This window comes from Zerene cesonia, chromosome 15 (genome assembly GCF_012273895.1).
Source record: "Zerene cesonia ecotype Mississippi chromosome 15, Zerene_cesonia_1.1, whole genome shotgun sequence".
In the NCBI taxonomy this organism is placed as follows: Eukaryota; Metazoa; Arthropoda; class Insecta; order Lepidoptera; family Pieridae; genus Zerene; species Zerene cesonia.
Genome location: NC_052116.1, coordinates 4,918,234 through 4,941,202, shown reverse-complemented (window position 1 = coordinate 4,941,202; position 22,969 = coordinate 4,918,234). Strand labels below are relative to the sequence as shown.

At 32.6% G+C, this 22,969-nt stretch overlaps 1 protein-coding gene across 1 annotated transcript in view; it reads right to left on the bottom strand.

The window, feature by feature from the left end:
• LOC119832256 overlaps positions 1-22,969 on the bottom strand; it is an 89,440-nt gene that overhangs the window by 50,888 nt on the left and 15,583 nt on the right. Inside the window, exon 2 of the mRNA XM_038355917.1 lies at positions 14,835-15,497. Coding sequence (XP_038211845.1) covers positions 14,835-15,430 — 596 coding nt within the window. The 5' untranslated portion in view covers positions 15,431-15,497. The remainder of the gene's footprint in view (positions 1-14,834; positions 15,498-22,969) is intronic.

The window sequence follows — 22,969 nt, the reverse complement described above, 5'->3', positions numbered from 1 at the left end:
GCTAAATACCTTAACTTCATCCAACTGTCTTAATAATATCTCTGATACATATATTTTGCTTAATATCTCACCAAATTAAATATTCCAGTTAAACAATTACATTTTAAATAACACTTCCAATGTACATTTGAGAACCAAATTATCGCTAAAATTAACCCACCTTTGACCTATAAATATAGATAATCTCGCGTTAATTACACGCTTTTGCATATAGCTAGGCCTCGATACACAAACAGAAACCAATCAAGCTGGCGTCGTCGCAGCTTCAATAGCGAATTTCCACTCAAATTAGGTTATTGTTGCGGTATTCATAGCGTAGAGGCATATTATAGCAGGTAAAAGTCCCTTTTCAAACTACACCCTTACAGTGTGGGCGCACGTGTTTCAAATATAATAAATCACTGTCCCCTGATGTATAATACCGTTGAGTTATTGATTACATAAATCTACGATACGATTGTAGGTGTGTATCTGGCTTACTAGCATAAAAACTTTGTCCTCTAACAAGATTATAAAAGTTTTAAGGATCATAATCAAGGACGTTTAGAGTCGATGCTAGTATACTACATATTCTAGGCAATTGAATTAACATGCTAATTGCTATGGATTAAACAGCGAGAGTACCTATACCGTTATGAATAGCATCCTAATAGATCGAGAGTTTAAAGGTTAAACCAATTATAACCCGTGTACATATAGACTTGTATAATTAATTTTTCACAAAATAGATATTTCTGTTAATATATGTACAATAGAGTTACCTGAAGTATATAAACACAATTTTACTATTGTATTAATAACTATAAACATATTTTTAAATCGCTATAGTAGTTTCATAACATACAATTTAATAGAGCAAAAGCTTAAACGATCCTTACAAAACATCCCGCTCTGAGTCATCCTCTTTGTTATGGGCCCAAAACCAGTTTAACGAAAAAAAAAGATGCGGGGAGCTGACCTGCGTACCCGCAAGTTTACGTACGCTCTGCATGTGTGCTTTCGTGTATCTCGCATTTAGTTTGTGTGCACCGAAGTTAGCAAGTCTCAACCAGTTCGATGAGGTTGAATGAAGATTGAACTGATACTTTCTACCCGCTGCTCTAGCGGAACGGCCTTTTACCGAAGTCTTACTACTTTTGTAGTGCGTACTAAATGTTTAATACCAATTACTTTTTTGGTGGAGTGGAGGTAATTCTAAAAAAAGATTTCAGTAACAGCAAACATAAATGAAATGGGTACACCAGGTGCAAATTACGCGTGAGGCTGCAAATCGATTACTTTTGTTACAATTGTGTCGAAAATTGGAGAGCTTTAGTTTTAAGAGCAACATTTTTACCAAAAAAACATTTAAGTAGGTATATGATCTGCCACTGTATATTCTGTATCATTTATTGAGCTAATTATGCAATAAAATACCTTTGTTTAACTCGTATTTTAACTAATAATATGACCCAATATGTTCAAACGAAACGTTAGGAAAGAAGTAAATCGACTATAAGAAATAACCCGAACTATTCGTAGGTAATGGTGTATAAAATAAATATTAGCGTCGATATTCGAGTTCGTCCACTTGGTAAATAAGTATTACTTCCTGCGCCGGAAATTTGTATCCTTCGTAACAACTTTATCTTCATCATATTCAACGAAGAAAACCCCTTTGTGCATACGTTGAATATCACTTCAAAGTCGTTTAAATATGTACATTATTAGCAATAATATTTTTCATTTTGAATATTAAAACATAAATTCAAACTAGCATTCGTTATTAACTGTTCACTTTCAATAACAACTGGCAATAAAATTTGAAATACCGTTTTAATAATCCACGGTACAAATATTAGTGACATCGCATAAAATACGAAACGCAATTTTTTTAACGCGATGAAATGAATGTACCTAACCACTACACTGACATTGTCTTCTTTTAAACGTAGTCAAATAACTTATATTGGTAATATTTTATATACAGCCAATTTGCCAGGATTTATAATTCCTTTTCTGTAGCCTACACGATATTTAAATATTTATACTATACTTATCCATTTATTAATTCGTTCATGCTCTTAATTTTCTACGATTTTGTAGATCATAATACACACGAATATAATAACAGGTAAACATACCCAAAATGTTTCAATATTTCGATGGTAATAAATATAATTTACGGGGATCGTTGTTATCGAAATATTTCGGAAATGCTTTCGAACAGTTAATTTATCTGACCGTACCTATAACACACACAGACAGATCGACGATAATAGATCTAAAGCGACAATGGTTGGCATTGCAGAGGACACAATAGAACCTCCCCACCGATAACTTTACCAAATTGATAACAGTTCCTTGTTTTCGAATCTATTTGATTTGCATTTTGACTTTGATTAAATCTATATTTTCTGTAAGAGTAATATATAAAACTGAAGTGTTTGAATATTTATTTATGCGAACGCGTTAATCTCAGGAGCTATGGTACCGATTTTTTAAATTCTTTCACCGTTGGATTTGTACGTAATCTCTGAGTAACTACCGTAGGCTATGCAAGTACTACGAGTGAAGCTGGGGCGGACTGCTAGTAAGAAGACAGCATGATTACCTTGTAATGGGTTTCACGAGACACACACACAATTGATTCGTCATGAAAACCAGGTAAAATGTAGGTATAATAAGAATGCCTTAAAATACAAAATTATATTTGTAAGATAACAAATAGGTGCAGAAAACGTATAGTTAAATAATGTTCTAGTTAGAAAGGGAATGGAAGATGGGGATTTTTTCATTCAATTTTAGAACGAAGGGTGGCTACCCAAAATACAAAGACGGTGTCCACGCTATTAGTCCCCATTGATCGGATCGTGGGATGAAATAAATGAAGGGTCCTCTCGTATTACTTACGCAGTTGTGTGGGACTGAATAACAAAGTTCTTTGTCTGTGCGACGTTAGTTTAGACACAAAATATTTTACTCACCAGCGATCGATCGATGAAATAACAAAGGCGCATAAATTTCCAATTTAATTCCACAAAATCGAAAGCCACGAATTGTTCGACTTCGGTCAAACCTCGCTTGTTAATTGAATTCTAAACTCAAATGTGCTCAACCTCATTTCAATCCCACAAAAGTTAATTAATTTTGATCGTTCATATGCACAAGCTGACATATATAACGCATGGCGTCAACCCTGGGAAGTCGTGAAATGAAACAAACGCCCCAGCGTATCGTCGATATAATAGTCGAGAAACAATAGAGGTAATTTGAAATCCCCAAACATCGCATTTAGTTAATTCGAGGGCTCCCACAGATAGCACGATCATAAATCACCAAAAGTGTGACGCAACGAATACTCAATGCTGGGGTGGAAAAGACACCGAAGTAATAAAAAATATTTATTGTATAGACAGCTGATATTCCCGATCGTTTAAATATCTCGTTGTTCTATTCTTACTTAATTGGATTCCATATTAAATATATCTCAAGGCAATACTAAACGAGGCTAGACTTTTTTAATTTTTTAAAGGATGCCATGAACAAAAAGGAGCTTTAAAATAAACAAGTGAGGCACGTATATGTGAGATTATGGAACATCTATTATATTATGCACATATAAAGTTTTATAAGTTGTCCTTTAGAATTGTGTTTTTCTAGACAGATACATGGATCATATATTCCTTTATTAAAACTTACTTAAGATTTTTAACCAAAAAAAACCTCAAGTATATTGATCGTGAAAAGCAAATAAAATACCTCTGTACTGTATGAACCGATTTAAAAATAAGTTTATCAGAACAGCAGCAAACTCGATCGCCTACTCATCAAAAGATCGACTTTATTATTAGAAAATAAATCAATTGCATAGAACAACAAATCAAAATATGCTGTCAATGCAGGTCCTTTAAAGGATCAAAGTTCTACGGGCGTCCAACAATGGATCCCAATCGACGCAATCCCGTCAATGGGCGCACTCTAATCACGACCACACAAAACCAATGAATCGAACAATGAGACAGACAGCCTATCAACTGTCTCGCTATATTTTTTTGTAATATAGAGAACCTATGCAACTTCAATGGGTTTGCTGCCGTACCTAATAAAAATATGACACAAGTATCCCAGCAACATTTTTTCGTATTAGTATCCTTTGCAATGAAAACATTTTAGAGAAATGTATACCTACAATAAACCAAAATTAATACTTTATAAATACCAACGTTACTTTAATGGAACATTTTACACAAAATAACGAAACGTATAAAGCAAATATAATTGAAACATGGCAAAGGCAATGCAACAAAAATGTTTATAAACGATTGAATAAGAGCGGCCGCCATGTTTTATTCTGTTTTAAAGCCATAGTATTCCGCTTTCCGATACTGAATAATGTCTTTTGAACTCGCTCGCTATGAACTCTCGGCTATTTCCCGTTTACGATTTATTTGCAATGCATCAAGAGTCGGGCGCTACCCTAAATATCCTCTTTATGCATTTGCTTTCCACTCCACTGCTAATGAAATATATCGAAACAGATATCTGCAAAGCGTATGTGTTTTACATACTGTTAATTTATAAATGAATTACAATTTTAACTGTCATATATGTCGTTACTGCATTGACAAAAAAATTCTATATTATTCATGGAGAAATTATCATTCACTTTATAATTGCCAGAAAACGATACTATACCTGATCAAACAAAATACAAGTATACAACATTCCCTAACAATCGCACTTTTGTAATCACAGAGCTTCAATTTATGTAACCACTGTCAAAAATATAAATTGTAACCACAGAAAATGATTGTTTTCCATCATAACCCGGCTACAAATTGCGAATAACCAAATCTAAATAGTATATACTGTACAATGAATTTATTTCATATTATGGAAGAAGGCAATTCTGATTCGTATTCGTAAAGACTTAAAGTCTATAAAAGCTTAAATATAAATGTGTAATGCATGTGCTCGGGTCAGTTGTAGCGAGGTCACAAAACTAAATATCAACCGGATTTATTCCAGTACTGCATATTGAACGTTATCAAACACAGCCAGTGGTTTTATACGATTGCACTCTAATACTATTCAAATTCTGCAAATTTTATCGGTGGTATTCGAATTCAAGTTTTTGGTGATGTAATTTTGGTAATAAATTCACAGACTGGCCTTTGTGGGCTAAGGGCTAACAATTTATATTATATTGGTATGAAAACTCCCTCGCCATACAGTATAACAACATTTTTATGTATCTGATAAAATTTTTCCTTTGTCATAAAGTGAAAAGGCATTTAATATGTTTATTATTTTTACGGTCACGTAGAAAACATAATAAAGTTCAAAGTTCAGAGTCGCTTCCCCCAACAATATCGTACGATGCGTGGTTTCAAAGCTGACCCATCATTACCGTTCTGAACGACGACAATTTACATAATGACTCTAGCGAATGGCAGAGAAAGATATCACAAACTCACTGACGTTTTCCTTGCTTTTACATTAATGACATTCCACAAAAATGTATACTTTTATTGTGCAATGTCCACTAACGTCCTTCGTCTTACTAATACTCGGTTTAAAGAACTATGTCACACATCCGAAGGTTTTTAAAGTACTTACCACTTAGATAACGAAAGGAAAGTGTTTAATGTTCTTGCGTAATACCAATTTGTTGGATGAATAATACAAAAAGTAATGTTACGTAGCTTACAAATATCTATTCAGTCGTCGATTGTTACTCAATTTCGGGAGCATTGTTTGTCTTTATAATATGGTGATATGGCGACAGCAACGTTCATTTAGTATAATCTATTGGGCTCATTAAAACACCTTAATTGCGGTGGGTAATATCAAACAATTTAGCATCATTAAACTTACAAGTATTCAAACTATTATGAAATAAACAAGAATCGTAAAAAAATCAGTACTAATCATAATTTTGCACATGTTAATTAAGTTAATATATAATAAATATGTTATCCCAATTTGAGGTTTCCTATTTGTGTCAAAAGTCCACTTTTAAATATTGATGCTAATACGCAAAGGGTGTTAGGAAATAGCATTACTTCATGTAAATGTTGATATCGCATGACACGGTCTAAAAACACGGAACAAAATCGTCGATAGAAACGACAGAGCTATGCGTGCCGCACACTATTACCACCGAGACATTTTATATGCAATAGTCATTCAAAATAATGCGACAGGCTTGTAGATAATGAGCAAGAGGAAGGCGGGAACGACGTGTTTATGGTTCATCAAACACACATCATGCGTCACACTTGTTTTTGACTGATGATAGAATATAGTTTCTTGCATACATAGCCATACCTATAAACGTGATTTAGAGAGTATATAGATACTATTAAATAATGATGTGCCTGTCATTGCGCAAAAAGAAAAACTTTTTTTAAATCGAATACAGATAGCATATACCTAGATCCCGTAAAAGGAGCTATAGTCTACTTTAGTAAAGTAAAATATTTACAATATAAACAATGGCGACGCGGACAACTGCGAATGGATAAACCACATACAATAAGAGTGTGAGAATTTCTTGTTTTACATTTAAAATTATGCAGAATACTTACTTAGCTCAGCAAAACCAAACGTTATGAAATTATAAAACATTGCACGCTTAAAACTGTTACAATACGTGTAATTTTGCTGTGGTTCAAGAGGAAGGTTTATATGTATAATATTTATTAAATTATTCCAAATTTAACGCGTGCAAAGCCACGGGCAAAAGCTAATGTGCAAAAAAGAAATAGACCAAAAATCGGATTGATGTGGTAGGTACATGTTTAAACCTTGCAGCACTAAACAAAAAGAAGCTGAAACGAGACGAACACATACAATTATATAAATATATAGTCCTTTCTTATATATTCTAATTATGAATCGCCCATCCTAGACTTAGTTATCACGTGTCGCCATATCATAACTTTAACGCACGTTCTGGGAAATAACGTCCCCCATCCAATTAATTTGATACAGGGTCGCTCAATAATGAACGGACTTCTTGTTTACCTCTAAGATTATGTTGTAATTGGAAATTAGGTCTGAGAAATCTGGAGATTCATTAGTTTTGAACACGTTTCGCCACATATTTGATGTGATAATTACATCCCATAGCTTCAGTGATTATATGTAAGTTTATATATATTATTACTCTCATAGGAGGCCTGTGTCCCAACAGTGAGAACATATTTGGGCTGATGATAATGATATATATTATTTATTGGTACATAAATTATTCAAACGTTATTTCACATGAAAATGCAACTGTTGTAGTCTTAAATTAGGCAAAAAGATGAAATCAGATAGGAAAGGCAAAAGGAAAATCATACAATCAATCTTGAATAAAATTAATAAGCCCTTACTATCTGCCTACTAACAAAACAAAATAAAAAGCTTTGATACAGTATTTATCCCCCGCATTTAATCTAAAGTACTGAATATTAAAGCAAACGCATACAGAAGTAAAGAGTTTTAATTAAAACGAGTTTTAACTTAACGCATTAAAATTCAATTTAGTTAAATGATATTCCTGTTTAACGCTTGGAACACACCATGTTGCTTATCGTGATCATTTAAGTATCTCGTCGACCACTTTCACCTCAAGCTGTACAATTGGAGTAAAATATAATAGATCTATTAGTTTATCACTCTGAAATTAAGGTTTTACGATTTGTCCAATATGATAAACTTGCGGTTGAAAGATTACAGGGAATTGAGAAAACGTTTATATATAGATTATTATTACGATGTGTAGCATAATTAATCTATTACTACTACTTCACTGATCGAAAGTGATAGGGTACGTCATGGTCACTATTAAATTTTTATACAACATATGGAAGATGAGATTACTGACCCCCAATAAATTGAAATCAATGTGAATTAGCTCCAACCGTCGCCCGACTTCGCCTAGTTTAACTAAGGATAAACCATAGGAAAATTAAATATTGCCCATCACAGTCTGGAATATTCTGTACCAAGATGGGACATGAGTTTCAAAACTCATAACTCTGGAAATACTCGTCCTATCTTTATAAAAAGGGCAATTTTTACAAATACTTTTTGAAACAGTAATTCGGTATATATTATAATAACCATATTGTAACCAAATGTTATAGGTATCGAAAATTACATGATTTTAAAACAAACATCTGCATCTCTCAATATTTCTTTAAATCTATCTAGCTTTAAAACTAAATTGTGAAGATGTATATTTTTATATACAAATTAAAGCGTATGCATTAATTATTTAATTTCGCCTACAGAACCCTTCTCCTAAAAGATTAAAGGTAAAAGCTTACCGAGTACCCTGACCATCTCATTGGAGCTCTGATAAAGTTAATTCAATTACCTGTCGACGGCATTAATAATTGATTTACTGTTAATGCGCAAATATTTGCATGATACTAACAGATCATGCAGATGTTTGGCTTCGTTCTCATTACAAGATCACGTTATTTCGTTTGCCATGAGAGCATCGGAAATAAATAACATAGCTACGTGGGCATATATACAATTACAGTCATATATTATATATATACTCTATAATATAGAGTCTATTTCTTAGTTTAATGTAAATCTGTGCAGTGTGATAATAAATATACACAACACACGTATAATTAATTCAATGCAATATACACAAGAGTATTTCGTAAAACAAACCGTTTGATTGACATGGACACAAGATGGCGGCAAAATTTGAATTGTTCTGGTGATTGAACTATGCAAGTACTGTGATTTTGCAAGTTCCGACCACTTCTAGGTTATGTGAACAAAGGTTTGACTATATGACAACTGCGTAGTGAGTAGATGATTTATAGTAAAGGACAAATATTATGTGATTTAGTAATCAGTTTTTATTACTTAATTTATGATTGACCGTATTGCTTATTGAACTTTAAATAAAAATTTATAATTGACACAACTTTTGAAGACTTGCTATTTCCTTTATTTATGATGTAAGATTCCTCAAACATGTGCTTATTAATTCTAATTAGTCCAAATTTCAGAAACTCAGCATTACGAATGAAACATAAAACTCAATAATCGTTTAGAAGGACATTTCTCTAGACAATACGGATACAAATTGGATTGCAGTTACCCCGAGGATCGGCGGACTGCTCGTAATTGGCTATTCGGTTCCCCCAGTCACGAGTCTGGTGAAATCCAGCTACGTTCACCTACTGACGAACAATAAAATGTATGAAATATTGTAAACCCACTTTCATTGAATTTGTATTGCATCTCTTGTCAAACTAATATTGTTAAATGCAATGTAATTTGTTAGTTATTATTATACTATCTATCGTCAACACAGAATTTTCGGAACATCTATATAAGTAGTTAAGAATATATTTGTGTAAATAAATAAAAACTAGCGGTGAAAAGTATTTTGCATGGACACAAAATAACAAAACCTGATTAATATTTCATATGACCTACTAAGCATATTAGCGTATAAAATAAGCGACAAAAAATCGGCTCAAATATAATAAAAATAAAAGAATTCAGCAAAAAATATTACTTAATGACATGTGGACAATGAGAATTTTGTAAAAAGCTAACTAACAGCTTAACTAATAGCAGATGATTCCCTGGACTAAGTCTTAGAAAATGGCACAGATATCACACAAACAGATTCCGAAACCACTAACTAAATGAACATGTATCGGTATTCGGCTGTACTCATTACGTCAAATCAATCCACTTTACAAGTTTAGTTTGGAATATATAAGATTTTCTGGTGGCTTTGGCGCTAGTCCCGTACCATTAGGATGTTGGACGAATGCCAGCTACGTTCGAGGTGCAAGTATATTCCTAAGATTAACATTCAAGGAAGTGTTGAGTATAGAAATAGAACGGAATGACGAATGACTCTTAATAAATAAATATCAAAGGGTTTAATTAAGAATAAAAACATTAAATGATTTATTAGGTCATTTTGTCAGCTAATTGCAATTATTACTCACGTTTTTACCAATTTAATGCGCTGTTATAACTTATTTATGAAATATAACAGTTCAGAATAAAACAGAAAATTTATGAATAAGATAGTTTACTAAAATATATCTTCATGGAAGCGTAAAAATGACTATGCAATGATACAAAAATGTTAAATATACCGAACTTAGTAATTTGTATGTATTGGATATACGTGAAAAGTTTCGCAAGCTGATGATGAGATATTGACCGACAAACGTTTGGAGGACAGCTGTTTATAAAACATACACCAAGTAAAAATATCTATCAGTCAACAGATGAATATTAAATACGACGTTTACATATAATCATATTAAATCAATTTTTAATAAAAAACTAAACTACATTTTAAATTGCCAGAACAATATAACACACACGGAATACACCTGCTTTCAATTAAACAAAGAATCATCAAAATCGGTTGACCCATTTGAAAATTCTGAGGAAAAATAGCCTCATCCTTTTTTGACTGATAATGCCATCAGTACACTGTTATGAAATATTAATAGTGTCATAATTTACCGTTATAAATAGCATTTCCTCTATAAAAAATATGTATTAATTCCTAATTATTTAGTGTATGTAGTATTATTATTTTAGCTTATAGTTCTTTTTTTAAATTTTATCGATTAATATCCAATAACGTAAATATTTTTTTTTCATTCGTACGTATCATATTCATGTACAGTGTTTAAAACTAAATTATAATAATCTATCTATTTTTATAGATTTTTGTATTAGCATACTTTTTTACTTACTATTTTGCATCTTGTAAATTAAAAATAGAATTAAGTATAATTACTCATAAAAAAGAAAATCACTCGTCATTTATTTTTCAAGCGAAGTGCTTAGATATGTGTACACATCAGGGAAGACTTAGATAGAAGACTAGGTGAATATTCTACGTTTTACGAGTAAAGCCACGAGCAGAAAGTTGGCTTTGAAAAATCGAATAATTTGAAATAATAAATGAAATATAATTTTATATATATATATCAAGTGTGTAAATAAACTGCTATGCTTGCATGAATTACAAAACGAATAAGCAGTTTTATAGGGTATAGCAGCTCATTATAATTTAACATACAGTAATTGATATTTTCCTGTTTATAATATGTATCATTTAATTAACGTCTACATTCAACACAAATGAAAATAACAGTCCACAAACTTTGCCAACTATATTATCGTACCTCAAATATATTGTTTTTTACTTTACTAAATTTATAAAGTGATTTTGTTTTACAACTTCCTAACCTATATATATTAACTCTAATATTATTCAAAATATGAATGCAATTTCTGATTCCCTATATTTATTTTTAACTAGTTTATATTGTAATGAACTAAATGATTTCTTTAATCATTAGGTAAGATAAAAACATATACACTACGAACTGGCGTATATTTACACAAAGTTTGGGAGAAATTGTAAAACTGGTGAGATATGAGGGCGGGCACACACACACGCATAGACTCAGTGTGTCACGCGGCGACCTACACGGACCTCGCCATATGTGGGCCAGAAAACAAGTACACTACGTTTTCTTGATTGACATACGAAACGTACCTGGCCTAGCTGAATTGAATTTTGCTTTCCAAAAATGTAGGCTTTTAATTATCGGAATATGTTCGTCGAGCACCATTATTCGGCGGTAGTAAAATAAAGTACTATGAAATAATATCTACTGTTATTCTAATACTTAGTATATTTGAAATACAAAAAATGGTACCTGAGTTATAACATAACGACGATATAAAAATAGTAATTTAACAAAATCGTCGTTACGTACCTACTTACTTTAAAATATGTTTCACCTACCTTTAAAAATATTCTTTAATTCTCTCTCGTTAGATGAGTAGCAATTACGTAAACAATTGCACTTTAAATTAACTCAATCTTGAAATAGAGCGAAGTTCATAAGCAATTAAGAAATAGTATTAATTTATCTACAAGTTTCAAGGTTAAAACCGTTACGCAGCTTTACGCATAAGAGCCAAGTATTTTGCATGTTTATGGTCACATTGCACATCTAAAATAGCAGTTTGCATAATTGAATAACGCAATTTGAACTGAGGCATATACACTTGTGCTTGCCCATTATAAAGACATATAGTTAAAAAGATGATGGCACTTAAGGTATGTGAAATAACAAACCTTCGTATGTGTATTTCAATAAAACTCCCTACCCTCTTCCATGATTTGGATATTTCTTATATAGTCCAAGAAAATGGGTAGGGTAAATGCGAATTTGAGATTAAAACTTGAATTTTTGATATAATTTACTTTGAGGAATCTAAAAACGAACTGTGCAAGTTTTTTTTAAATTCACCCCCGAGAAGGGGTGAAAAAAAATAAATAAAGTCGTTTTTTTGAAATTTTGGCGAAACCGTAAGTGTTAGAAAAAAAAGTTTTAAATAAAATTTGTAGAGCGTAAAATTTTACACAAAAATGTTTCTATGACTTTTTTTCCTAAAATTGAAATTAACTGAGATAGGGTAGTTAGAAGGTAGGGGTTGATAACTGCAACTTTAAAAAAGTGATTTAATTTGAAAAAAAAATTAATATTAAAATTCAAATTGTTATAATTTTGTTATAAACAATTGAAAAAAATTTTTTTTTCTCTAGGATCAAAGTTTATAATTATATATATATATATTCAAATAATACTACGTGAACAAAAAATGAAATTAAAAAACCACTACCGAATATGTTTAACAACATCACTACAGATGCATATATATACAAAAATTAGCAAAAAAGTAGTAATGAAATATCTTTGTAAAATACTTGATAAATTCGTTCTCAATAAACAACTTGCTTACTTTCCACCACATGATAGTAAACCAGTTCTCGGTGCACCGACTATCACTAAACCTGTTTAATTATGTTCACTATTGAAACTCAATTAAGGCATCCGTACTGTTACCAGCACTTTGAATGCATTTGTTTTTACGATCGTAACCAATTTGACCCAAGTCAGGTTTCTCAACAAAGAAACTATTAGAGACTTGATTTTATAGCTATGATTCCATACGATTTCACTAAGAATAGGATCGCCAGTTTGTCATATTGTGCCGTTGTAGCTGTTAATTCAAACCATTGAACAATCCATAGACGTCCGTCATTGAATTTCATGTAAAAATATAAACGGTTACTGATTTAAGACAAGAAGGTTTTCTAAGCGCCTAAAAACTTTTTAAAATGACATTAGACATGAAACGTCATTGACTCTTCTTATTGTAAGTTATATAGTAAGTTTGAAATTTGAATGTATGTTGATCTGTTTTATGTTTATTTGGACAATAATTGCATTTAACTAATCGCTTTTTATATCAAAATGTCCAACCACATTACAAAGTAATATACATTTGCGTTATAAAGTATATATATGGTAAAGTATTGTCGAATTTATTATATTCAGTAATTAAGTAATTCCGTAGTTACTACGATTTAACTCATATTATATTGAACTTCCTTTTTGTTTTTGTATCATATCACACTTTATTTCCTTTATGATAATTTCAATCTAACCGTGAACAAAACAGTATCTACTTACCTTCCTAAAAGTTAATTTTTTAACGAAAGACGCAAATTTCGTTTATATGGAAGGCAATAAAAGATAGTACTTAACTACATATTATAATCCCAACCTAGTCGATGTATTCCGAAAACAAAGAGGTGTAAGATATCATTATCAGCGTTTTATATTTACAATATGAAACAATTGTTCTACATTACTAAATTACTATAAATTATTCAGAGTATTTTTTCAACGACCTTGTATCGTAAATATATCAGACAATGGACAAACAAGGCCATAATAACTGGTTACTATTACCCAGTAACCGTAGCGTTATATTGCTCAAACTACTAGAATTAGACGAATATGTAGATTTATTATAGGCCTTAGAACACAAAAAAAAATCAAATTAACAAAACCAAAAATTGAGCGATTCTTCTATCCTTGTCATGATGCACAGCTTTCTGCAATACAATTATTGTATACTAAGCATGTACCTAGGTACTTAACTGTTAATTTAATCTGCCGATAAGGCAATCGTTGCGATTACTGCGCGTAACACATTGCATACATATTACGAAATAAATGAATTGCAAAATAAACATCCAATGTAACAAGTAATGAAGTGTGAAGAAAATGAATGATATTTAAGTGAAAAATATTTGCAAATAAAAAGCCTTCTGCAGATTATATAGCTAACTATTGTAAAGCTGCAAAAGATTTCAACGAGCGATAGCACTCGGTATTGCACGAGGCTACGGTCCGTTTGAGATACATTATTTATCTCTCATTCATACGCTTAACAATACCACTTTTAAACTATAGAAGACTTTACCTACATGCGAACCGCTCGGCACCGCCTTTCTCCGAATCCTAATATGATTGATGCTAACATGAACAACTTGGATGCAATTGTCGTTTTGTCAACTCCAGAAATGGTACTACCTAGATATTCTATTGTTTGTCTTATATGATGTCTTTATATTGGCTAAAGGTTCCCCGTGGGTGTAACGCGGAAGTTTCTATAGTGCACAAGAGTAGATTTTAAACTCAACTAGGTACATAAAGTTTAAAGATGTATGTATATAATATAATTTACAGTTTGTTGTAAATAACGAAGATAATTCTTAGTATTCTAAAGCAATGAAGTAACACATGGACGCTAATTACTTTCATATATTCAGATAAACAAAGGGGATGTAATAAAAGTAAAGTGAAAAGAAAGATAATTGTTTTTTTTTTTCTATTTTACCACTAACAGCATCTTAATCAAACAACTTTCAAGTTAAACTATTGTTACTCCGTACTGTAAAAGCTGCAAAGGCTTACCTGAGCGGTACGGGTTGGAACGGAAATCTAGGTGCAGGAGGGTGTGGTGTGATGATCGGCGCTGGCGGCGGCACAGGCACAGGTACGGGGTGCATCGGTGGCGGCAGCGTGCTGTACGGGGGCGGAGGTACGCTCTCCAGCAGGTCTGGAGCGCGCGGCGCCCGCCCACGGCGAGCTCGCCGCCGCCGCGCCGGCTCCTCCGTCTGGCATTCCGCGCTGGCTACACTCCTCTCTCTTTCAGTTTGCACCGCACTGTTCACAATCGGACTAGGCGCTTGCACCTGCACTATGTTCACATTGCACTCGCGGCTCGGCTCGCCGTGCACGCGCACCGAGACCGAGTCGGACTTTCGCAGCGGAGCGGGCGCCGGCACGGGCAGCCGCATCTCGTGGCGGAGGATTGTAGCGCGGTACGACGCGCGCGCATGACGACCGCCGTTCGGCGACTGAGGCGCGCGCGCCTCGTCCCCCGCGACGAACCAGACGGTGGACAGCGCGCCATCCGTGCGAGAGCGCGCGAGCGGCGGTGAGCGGCACTCGTAGGGCTGCCACAGCAGAGAGGAGAGCGCCTCGGCGGCAGACAGCGGCGCGCTCATCTCGCCACCGTGCTCCGCTGCCGCGCCGCCGCTGTCACCCGCCACCCGCCAGCTCCACTGCTCCTACCTGCCATATCATACAAATATTTTATTTTAACCATCTGTAAAATCCTACTATACTACTTCCTACTAATCCTATGCTACTATTCTATCCTATTTATCGTACTAATATTATAAATGCGAAAGTTTGTAAGGATGTGTGTGCGTTTGTTGCTCTTTCACGCAAAAACTACTGAACCGATTGCAATGATGAGGTACGTAGACAGCTGGACAACTGGAATAACATATAGGCAACTTTTTATCTCGATATTCCTACGGGATACGGACTTACGCGGGTGAAACCGCGGGGCGCAGCTAGTAGCTATATATATATATATATATATATATATATTGAAAACGAGAAAGTTGTTATAGCGATGGGTTGAGGAATTACGTTCTTAGGTACATATACAAATAAATAATACATGTTACAGATTTACATTGCTTGATATAAATGATCTTGGGAGTCTAATATTAAAAATTTTGCTTTATATATTTATTTCATAGAAGCAACAATATGTTTCCAATATGGCTTTCAATATTCATCGAAAAAGATCTCTATACAAATTGAATGTATCACATTTTGAATATTGGGACTTTTTTTCATTCATTGGATAGGTCTTTAAAATGAACATGAGGTTTTCGAATAAGTCTTTTTGTCCAAATATTAGCATTGAATTTACGACGTATACTTTTCTATAACGCCTCATCGTCACACAAAAGTAGCCGCGTTCGGAAACTAGTCAACAATAAATATGAATGTATATGCACATTTATTTTCTTAAAAATCAATAATTCCAAAAAACATTACCCCAGAACAAATTTAATAATAGTAAAAATACGTTCACGTAATTTACGTTCACTTCCGTAAATTTTCGTTAATAAATTAACTAACATTTTAGAGGTAGACTAAAAAGATAAATGTTAATGAATCATATCACACATTATGTATACCTTTAAATTATTATATAAATGTGATGTCAATATAATCCCAAACGATTGCAATATATTTTGTTAGTATTGCTTTACTATTTCTCATCACATAAAACGACCTTTTAAAGTAAATTTAGACCTATTAAAACAATAGCGTAAGCGAAGTTACTGTTTGTATGCAGTTCGTTGAAACTCCGAAAACAGATTAGTGAACAGTAACGTAATTGGCTGCGGTTAACTAATGGCAGAAGTTAGAATACATCAATGTCCGTTATTCAACGTAGTCCGGTTACCTAATGACTTTGTTGTTAATAGACAAAAAGTCAATCTAGTAACAACTATCGTGTAGATAACATTAGTTAGTACTTAGTACGAGCTATCAGCTGCGGACACTTTCTGATAGTGAGCTAAAATACCAAGAATACAAGCAATAATGGTCTGATAAAGTTTTACAATTAGAAACTATGTATTTTAAAGACCTGTAACATCTTGATTAATGATTATTTATATCTACACATATAAGGAATACTCATTATATGTGTAGGTAAATATCAATATGACCCATTTATATTTATTGTTTACGTATTTATCTAATGACTTGTGCTATCTTTGCTGAAAAATCTACAAACAAAAACAATATTTTTGGGCCCTTTCAAATGCATGTTACCCTTCTTAATATGGTAGTAAAAGTATGGAATAATTATACATGAACTCTGTACAAAAAATAACGAATTAAGTTTTTTTTATTTTTATTTTTGTATAGATACAGATAGAAAGATGTAGTACAGTCGGCAGGGCAAAAAAGAAATCTTTTAGGTGTCTTTTGTTATCCAAGTGTCTTCACGATATGAATTCAATCCGCACGTCACTCTCAGTAAGGTTCACCTTTTGAGTCTTACACGGCTCGATGCTTTCTTTCATTATCTGATCTCGACTCGACTTCACTTGACCCATTGCTCGCACTTTTCGTGCTATCATCGTTTACGAGCCCGTATTATTATCTAACATCTTTTTTATTACTTTTACGCCGTATTATACTTCATTTGTAACAAATTTTATCTAAGACATTTTTCATTTATGGAAAATCATTTCATATTATAAAGGTACTGCGCAGAAAGTCATTAAATATACTTAAACTGGTTATATCCAGAAATCTGAAGAAAACTCGAGAAGACACGTTCTATAGCCACTGTTTCATAACTTCCTTAATACAGAGCGGCTGTTTACAAAACCGTAATCCGGCCAGTTCTTAAATCCTTTTCGCGCAAACACTCTGGAGAATAAAGATTTACTCTCTCGGAATTTAATATTTTGCAACGGAGCGCTTACATAAAAATGTGCTACTTGGAAAGGAAACCTTATAAAATTTCAATATGCTAAAAAAATATGTTTCTTAAAGGCTTTTCTCTAAAGTAAAGTATAATACCCTCATATTCACACTGAAGGTTGGCCGAGACAATGAAAGCAAAAATTAAAAGGTATACTATATTTTAAATCTTATGCTATTTCTCTTTAATAGATTAAAGTCCACCTTTTTGCATGCTATAAAAGCAGGGTATTTTATACTCCTCCTTTTTGAATATCAATACAATAATATCAATGAATGTCATTCATCGATTAACTATTCTCATTACTGCGAAATTAAAACATAACAATATGTAATTTAAAATTTAATAAAGAAGAGAGAACTCCTCCGATTTTCTTAAAATTTAGCAGTATGTTTGATTTGGTCTTATTGATAAGAAGAATAGTTTATAAGAAAGTATAATATAATAAGAATAGTTTATATCAAAATTAAAAGGTGAAGTGAAAAACGAATGCGGCGATATGAAATTCGCCTGCTCAGTTAGTCTATTTTGTTTATGTAGGTATGTAATTAAGCTCATTCGAATATAATTTTTCTTTGTCTGGGTATTTTATGTATTAATTCAATATGTCTAAATGTATAAAAAGACTATACTTCTCAAACAATGAACATATAGATTCAGCAATAAATGCGATTTAATCTAAAACAAATGCCTTTCATCTCTACAAAATTCAATGCTTCCGGTCTCGACAAAATGGTTAATGTTTACGTGTTGGCATAATGCAGACATAATATGCCAGAGATCGGCTATGGGACACTTTGATCCGTGGTGAAACCTCTCGAACACTTTCTCCAAGGCCGCGTTGGCGCCTACTCCTCCCCCCTCGGTAATCATGTTACAAATACTGTTATATCATGGACTATATTGTAGGCTGTTCTCATAACTTTCCTTTTAATATCGTATTACGTCGAATGTATATTTAATTATGATAAAAATTGTTTACGCAGTTACGTAGATTGTAAACATTAAGTGACATAAGCCAAGTAGATAAAAATATTGTAATTTTAAATTAATATTTAATTTATAAGTGCATGATATACTCGGAACTTTTAATTATGTAGGAATTAATTTTCACACGAATTAACACTGATTCTTGTTAAAGTATTTCGATAAGAATCTTGTTATAGTATGTATTTTTAAGCATATTATAATAATAAGTAAAGAGCTAAGGATACAATAAAAACACGGTAGGTGCTACTAGTGACTATATCTTATTTAATTGTTAAAGGACTCTTCTCAAATAATAATCAGTGAAAAGAAATATGAAAAAATATTTCGTAAAATTAGTAGGAACACCTGTCATATTTTACGCTTTCTCTCAAGGTTACCAACTGTGACTGAGTTCAATCTATCGTCAGCTTTTCCTTTGTGCCTACATAGCGATAATTGGCTTACGATGTTAATATAAACAGTCTAACAGAGACATATTTTAAAACAGTCTTTCATCATTTTTATCTATTTCAAGCTATCAACCTAAAACAACACTATATTTATCGTTTTCAATCACTTTAATAAGTCAACGCAAAACATTTACTTCACATCATTTATACGAAAAACTTTATTTAACTGACTCAGTCATACTTTTATTAGACAGCTACAGTACGACTGTTTATTATTTGCAAAATGAAATGAACAAATCCTCATCCTTTACACAACAATAGCGAGACCGGAACTCGAAACAAAACAAAAATGAAAGTGGATTCGGCTGTTATTTTATAAACTTGACAATCTTGTTTCTTTGGATGCGTAGTTATTTGCATGCGCTGGTCCAGCACGACCTTAGGTTGAACCCACGACGTCAAATCGAAATCGTAACAAGCTCCTGGGTGCTTTCTCTGATTCAATAGATATGTAAACATAGTTAAGGATTTTTAATCTGCAGAATTTTTATGTTGAATTATTTTTTTGTACGTACATATTAACATCAGATACGAGATAAAACATGTTTTGCTTCATATTAATTACCAACTTGCCTTCCGCTCTCGTGTGCAATTCAGATTTCAGAATATACAAATTTTCACCCCTTCTAAATTATATTTTCGGAACAAATAGAATCTTTTAGTAATATTGTTAAATATCTATTAAAATTCATCTTTATTCGTCCAGCGGTCCTGGTAGTCACGTATTGGTAAGTATTTTTCGACCGTGTTTTACAGATTTTATTTAAGTAAGTAAAATGAATAATATCTGTTCAATTTTCAAGCTTTTATCCAAAGCCACGATAATTTATAAAAAACATCTTAACGTTGTCTTAATTCTATTGAAAATTGAATAAAAATCTGTATGACAATGTCGAAAAATTTAATTGCTTACATTGTCAAAGCTTTTTCTTCGCAGCAACAAGGTCACAGGTCACATCTACCTATTCACCTCTTCACCAATTGTTCATTAGGCACTCACAAGTTTTAACTAAAACTTCAGTAACATAGTAAAGCTGACTGTTTTAAAATTGAAAAATCAAAAATAGGGTGGAGTTATGCATGCAATGTATTTTCTATTCCAATCCTTTTTTTTGCGATTGTTATCTTTCACATATATAACTATTTCCCCACTCGACAGACGTTCAAACAACTAATTGGATACAAAACAAGACTGTTAGCAATTTATCTTGTTTAAACAATAAAACCTTAGAGACTGATTAGCCACGACAGAACTGGGGCAAGAGATCCGGGTTCCATATTTTATTTTAGTGTCTTCGTACTCAAACACTCTCAAAGAAGTTTTTATGATTATATAAACAATGTGGACTTTTAGAAGTGCACGAATGTGGATACAAGTGTTTCTCGACAGTATGAAAAAATATTGTATGTTTTATACAAAGTTATAATACATAAAGCTTTTAAACTATGTCAAGTATTAAAATAAATCACATAGCGCATTTATTATTTTCGATACGAGCCTTTAAACTTTAAGTTTATGTGGAACAGGCATCTGAATCAAAATGCTACACTACACTAACATTGTTTTTAATAATTTATGTTCTTTAATTTAAATTCTTAATTATCTTTATCTTTTACAAGCTCTAGTATCATAGCTATCTAGTATATAAGGTGAAAAAGGTATAAAAGGGGAACCGAGTTTTATGATTATTTTTTTTTATTTGAAAGCTATTGCCGCCCGCTCTTTAAAATTGGTCTTATTCTGACGCGATGGTAATGGTGAAAATAAATATTTACTATATAAATAAGTGAATTAATGTTATTACCTAACCTCTTCCATAAAATGAAAACAAATTTAGGTTTTCCGTTATTTCCTTAGTCAAACTGTTTGTCCAGTTTAGTTTTGTTGCCTTTCACACTGAAAAAACATAGCAATAAAATTATTTTAAAAATAGTTTAACAAATCGAACGTTCAATTGATTTTATGAACATATTGTTAATAAAATTCCATTTTCAATAATATACAGGTAAAGTCCGGAACGCCGAACCTTGTGGTTTCAACCAGTTCAAACAAAATACAATCGTTTGCAATTGAAGATCTGAATGCGAATCACGGCTGCAATCACGTTGCGAAACATTATTTCATTAAGACGTTCCGTCTGTGCCCACGGCCGGATGATGCGTGTCCGCCTCACCAGATTCAATTACTTCCAAATTGATTACTGGCCGTCTAAGCTATGCTTTCAATCTTCCTACATGCCTCAGATAGACTAAATCCGATATAATGTGGATCTGAATTTCTTACAACTGCATTTCTGACTTAACCAAGTTTGTGAGTTGAAAATGAGTTATAATAACTGATCATATTTATCATAATAAAATGTCGAAATTTACATGTCAATATTTATTCTCTTTGAAAAGACATAATTTGTTTTGAAAATTCCAAGTAAAAAAGTATTGCACGTTCCCTTAAAATATCGAGAATAATTAATGAAAAGTTAATCAACTGTCGCTCTACACGCAGCGTCGACGCCTGCTACCCAAATAGCTCATGCAAAATTAATTCGCGAAAACTTTATTGTACCTGACCACCAAAACTCTGGGGCTCAATAAAAGTCGAGCTATCTCTGACAAGTGAAGCCATCACGCGCAGGTAGGGGTGCATAAATAATTTAGCCGGGCAATCCGCCGCTTGTTTGCATGTGGATTATCATATTAAACGGATATCAAGGCCGACGACCGCCTGTCCGATACAAATGCAAACAATATCATGAAACATTTATAAGGATAAACATTGGCTACAATCTGAAAGACTACCGCTGAGGTCACCGTTGGTTGCATTAATAATTCATCTTGCTTAGTTAAACTTTCATAATTTTTATTTACGTCATAAGTGATTTTATTTATGTTGATAGAATAATATTGGAGTTTTTAATAAGGGTTTCTCTAATACCAATAGTTATATAAGAGGTAATAGGTGGTTATATAATAATGGTTATATGAGAAATTATGAAGAATAGAAAAAAAATCACGCAGCAGGATTCGAACCAGCGTCATTCCCCGAACTGAAGCAAAATTTTCTCAATTTGTAAAGGATTTGAATACTATAAAACTAAAAATTAAATATATGTCGTTTTAGCGACGTTGGTCACAATCGCAGGCGGATGTCTAAAACGGTGTTCTAAAATTGTATTTACTTCTCCGGAGCTTATACGTATAATATTTTTCCGGACACAATAGACCTGGCAGATAATACTGGCAATTTCCTGTTGTCGCTTGATAGGGCTTCAAATTCTTAATGGCTGTATACCAGGTGTCAGAGTGTTGGAAGCAATCTTCTCGATTAAAGTCCCGGTATTTTTAAAAGCTCAGTATAAACTATAATCAACTGCTCTTTTATATAACGTACTTTATATTGCCTTTGTTTATTTATTATGTATGTATATGTATATTATGTATATGTATGTATGTAGTATATTTATATTGATTTTTAATTGGAATTTAGCTCCACGAAGTAAAAATAATACAAAAAAACACACAAACCGCTACAATTTGAAATTAATTTCGAAAGAGTATTAAGAAAGGTAATTTGAAAGATAATATTTCAAATATTCCATCTTTTATTTTTGGAGCACAAAATCTATTGATACCTATAAATAATTGAACGAAGCCGAAAGCTTTAAAACAATACAAACAATTTTAATCATAATGCTATTAAAACGTAAAACAGGGGCACAAGATGCTTATTTTACCTAGTCTTGCCATAAATATTGTAATAAAGAAAAAAGAAAATTGTTAACTGCAAATAACATTTATTACTT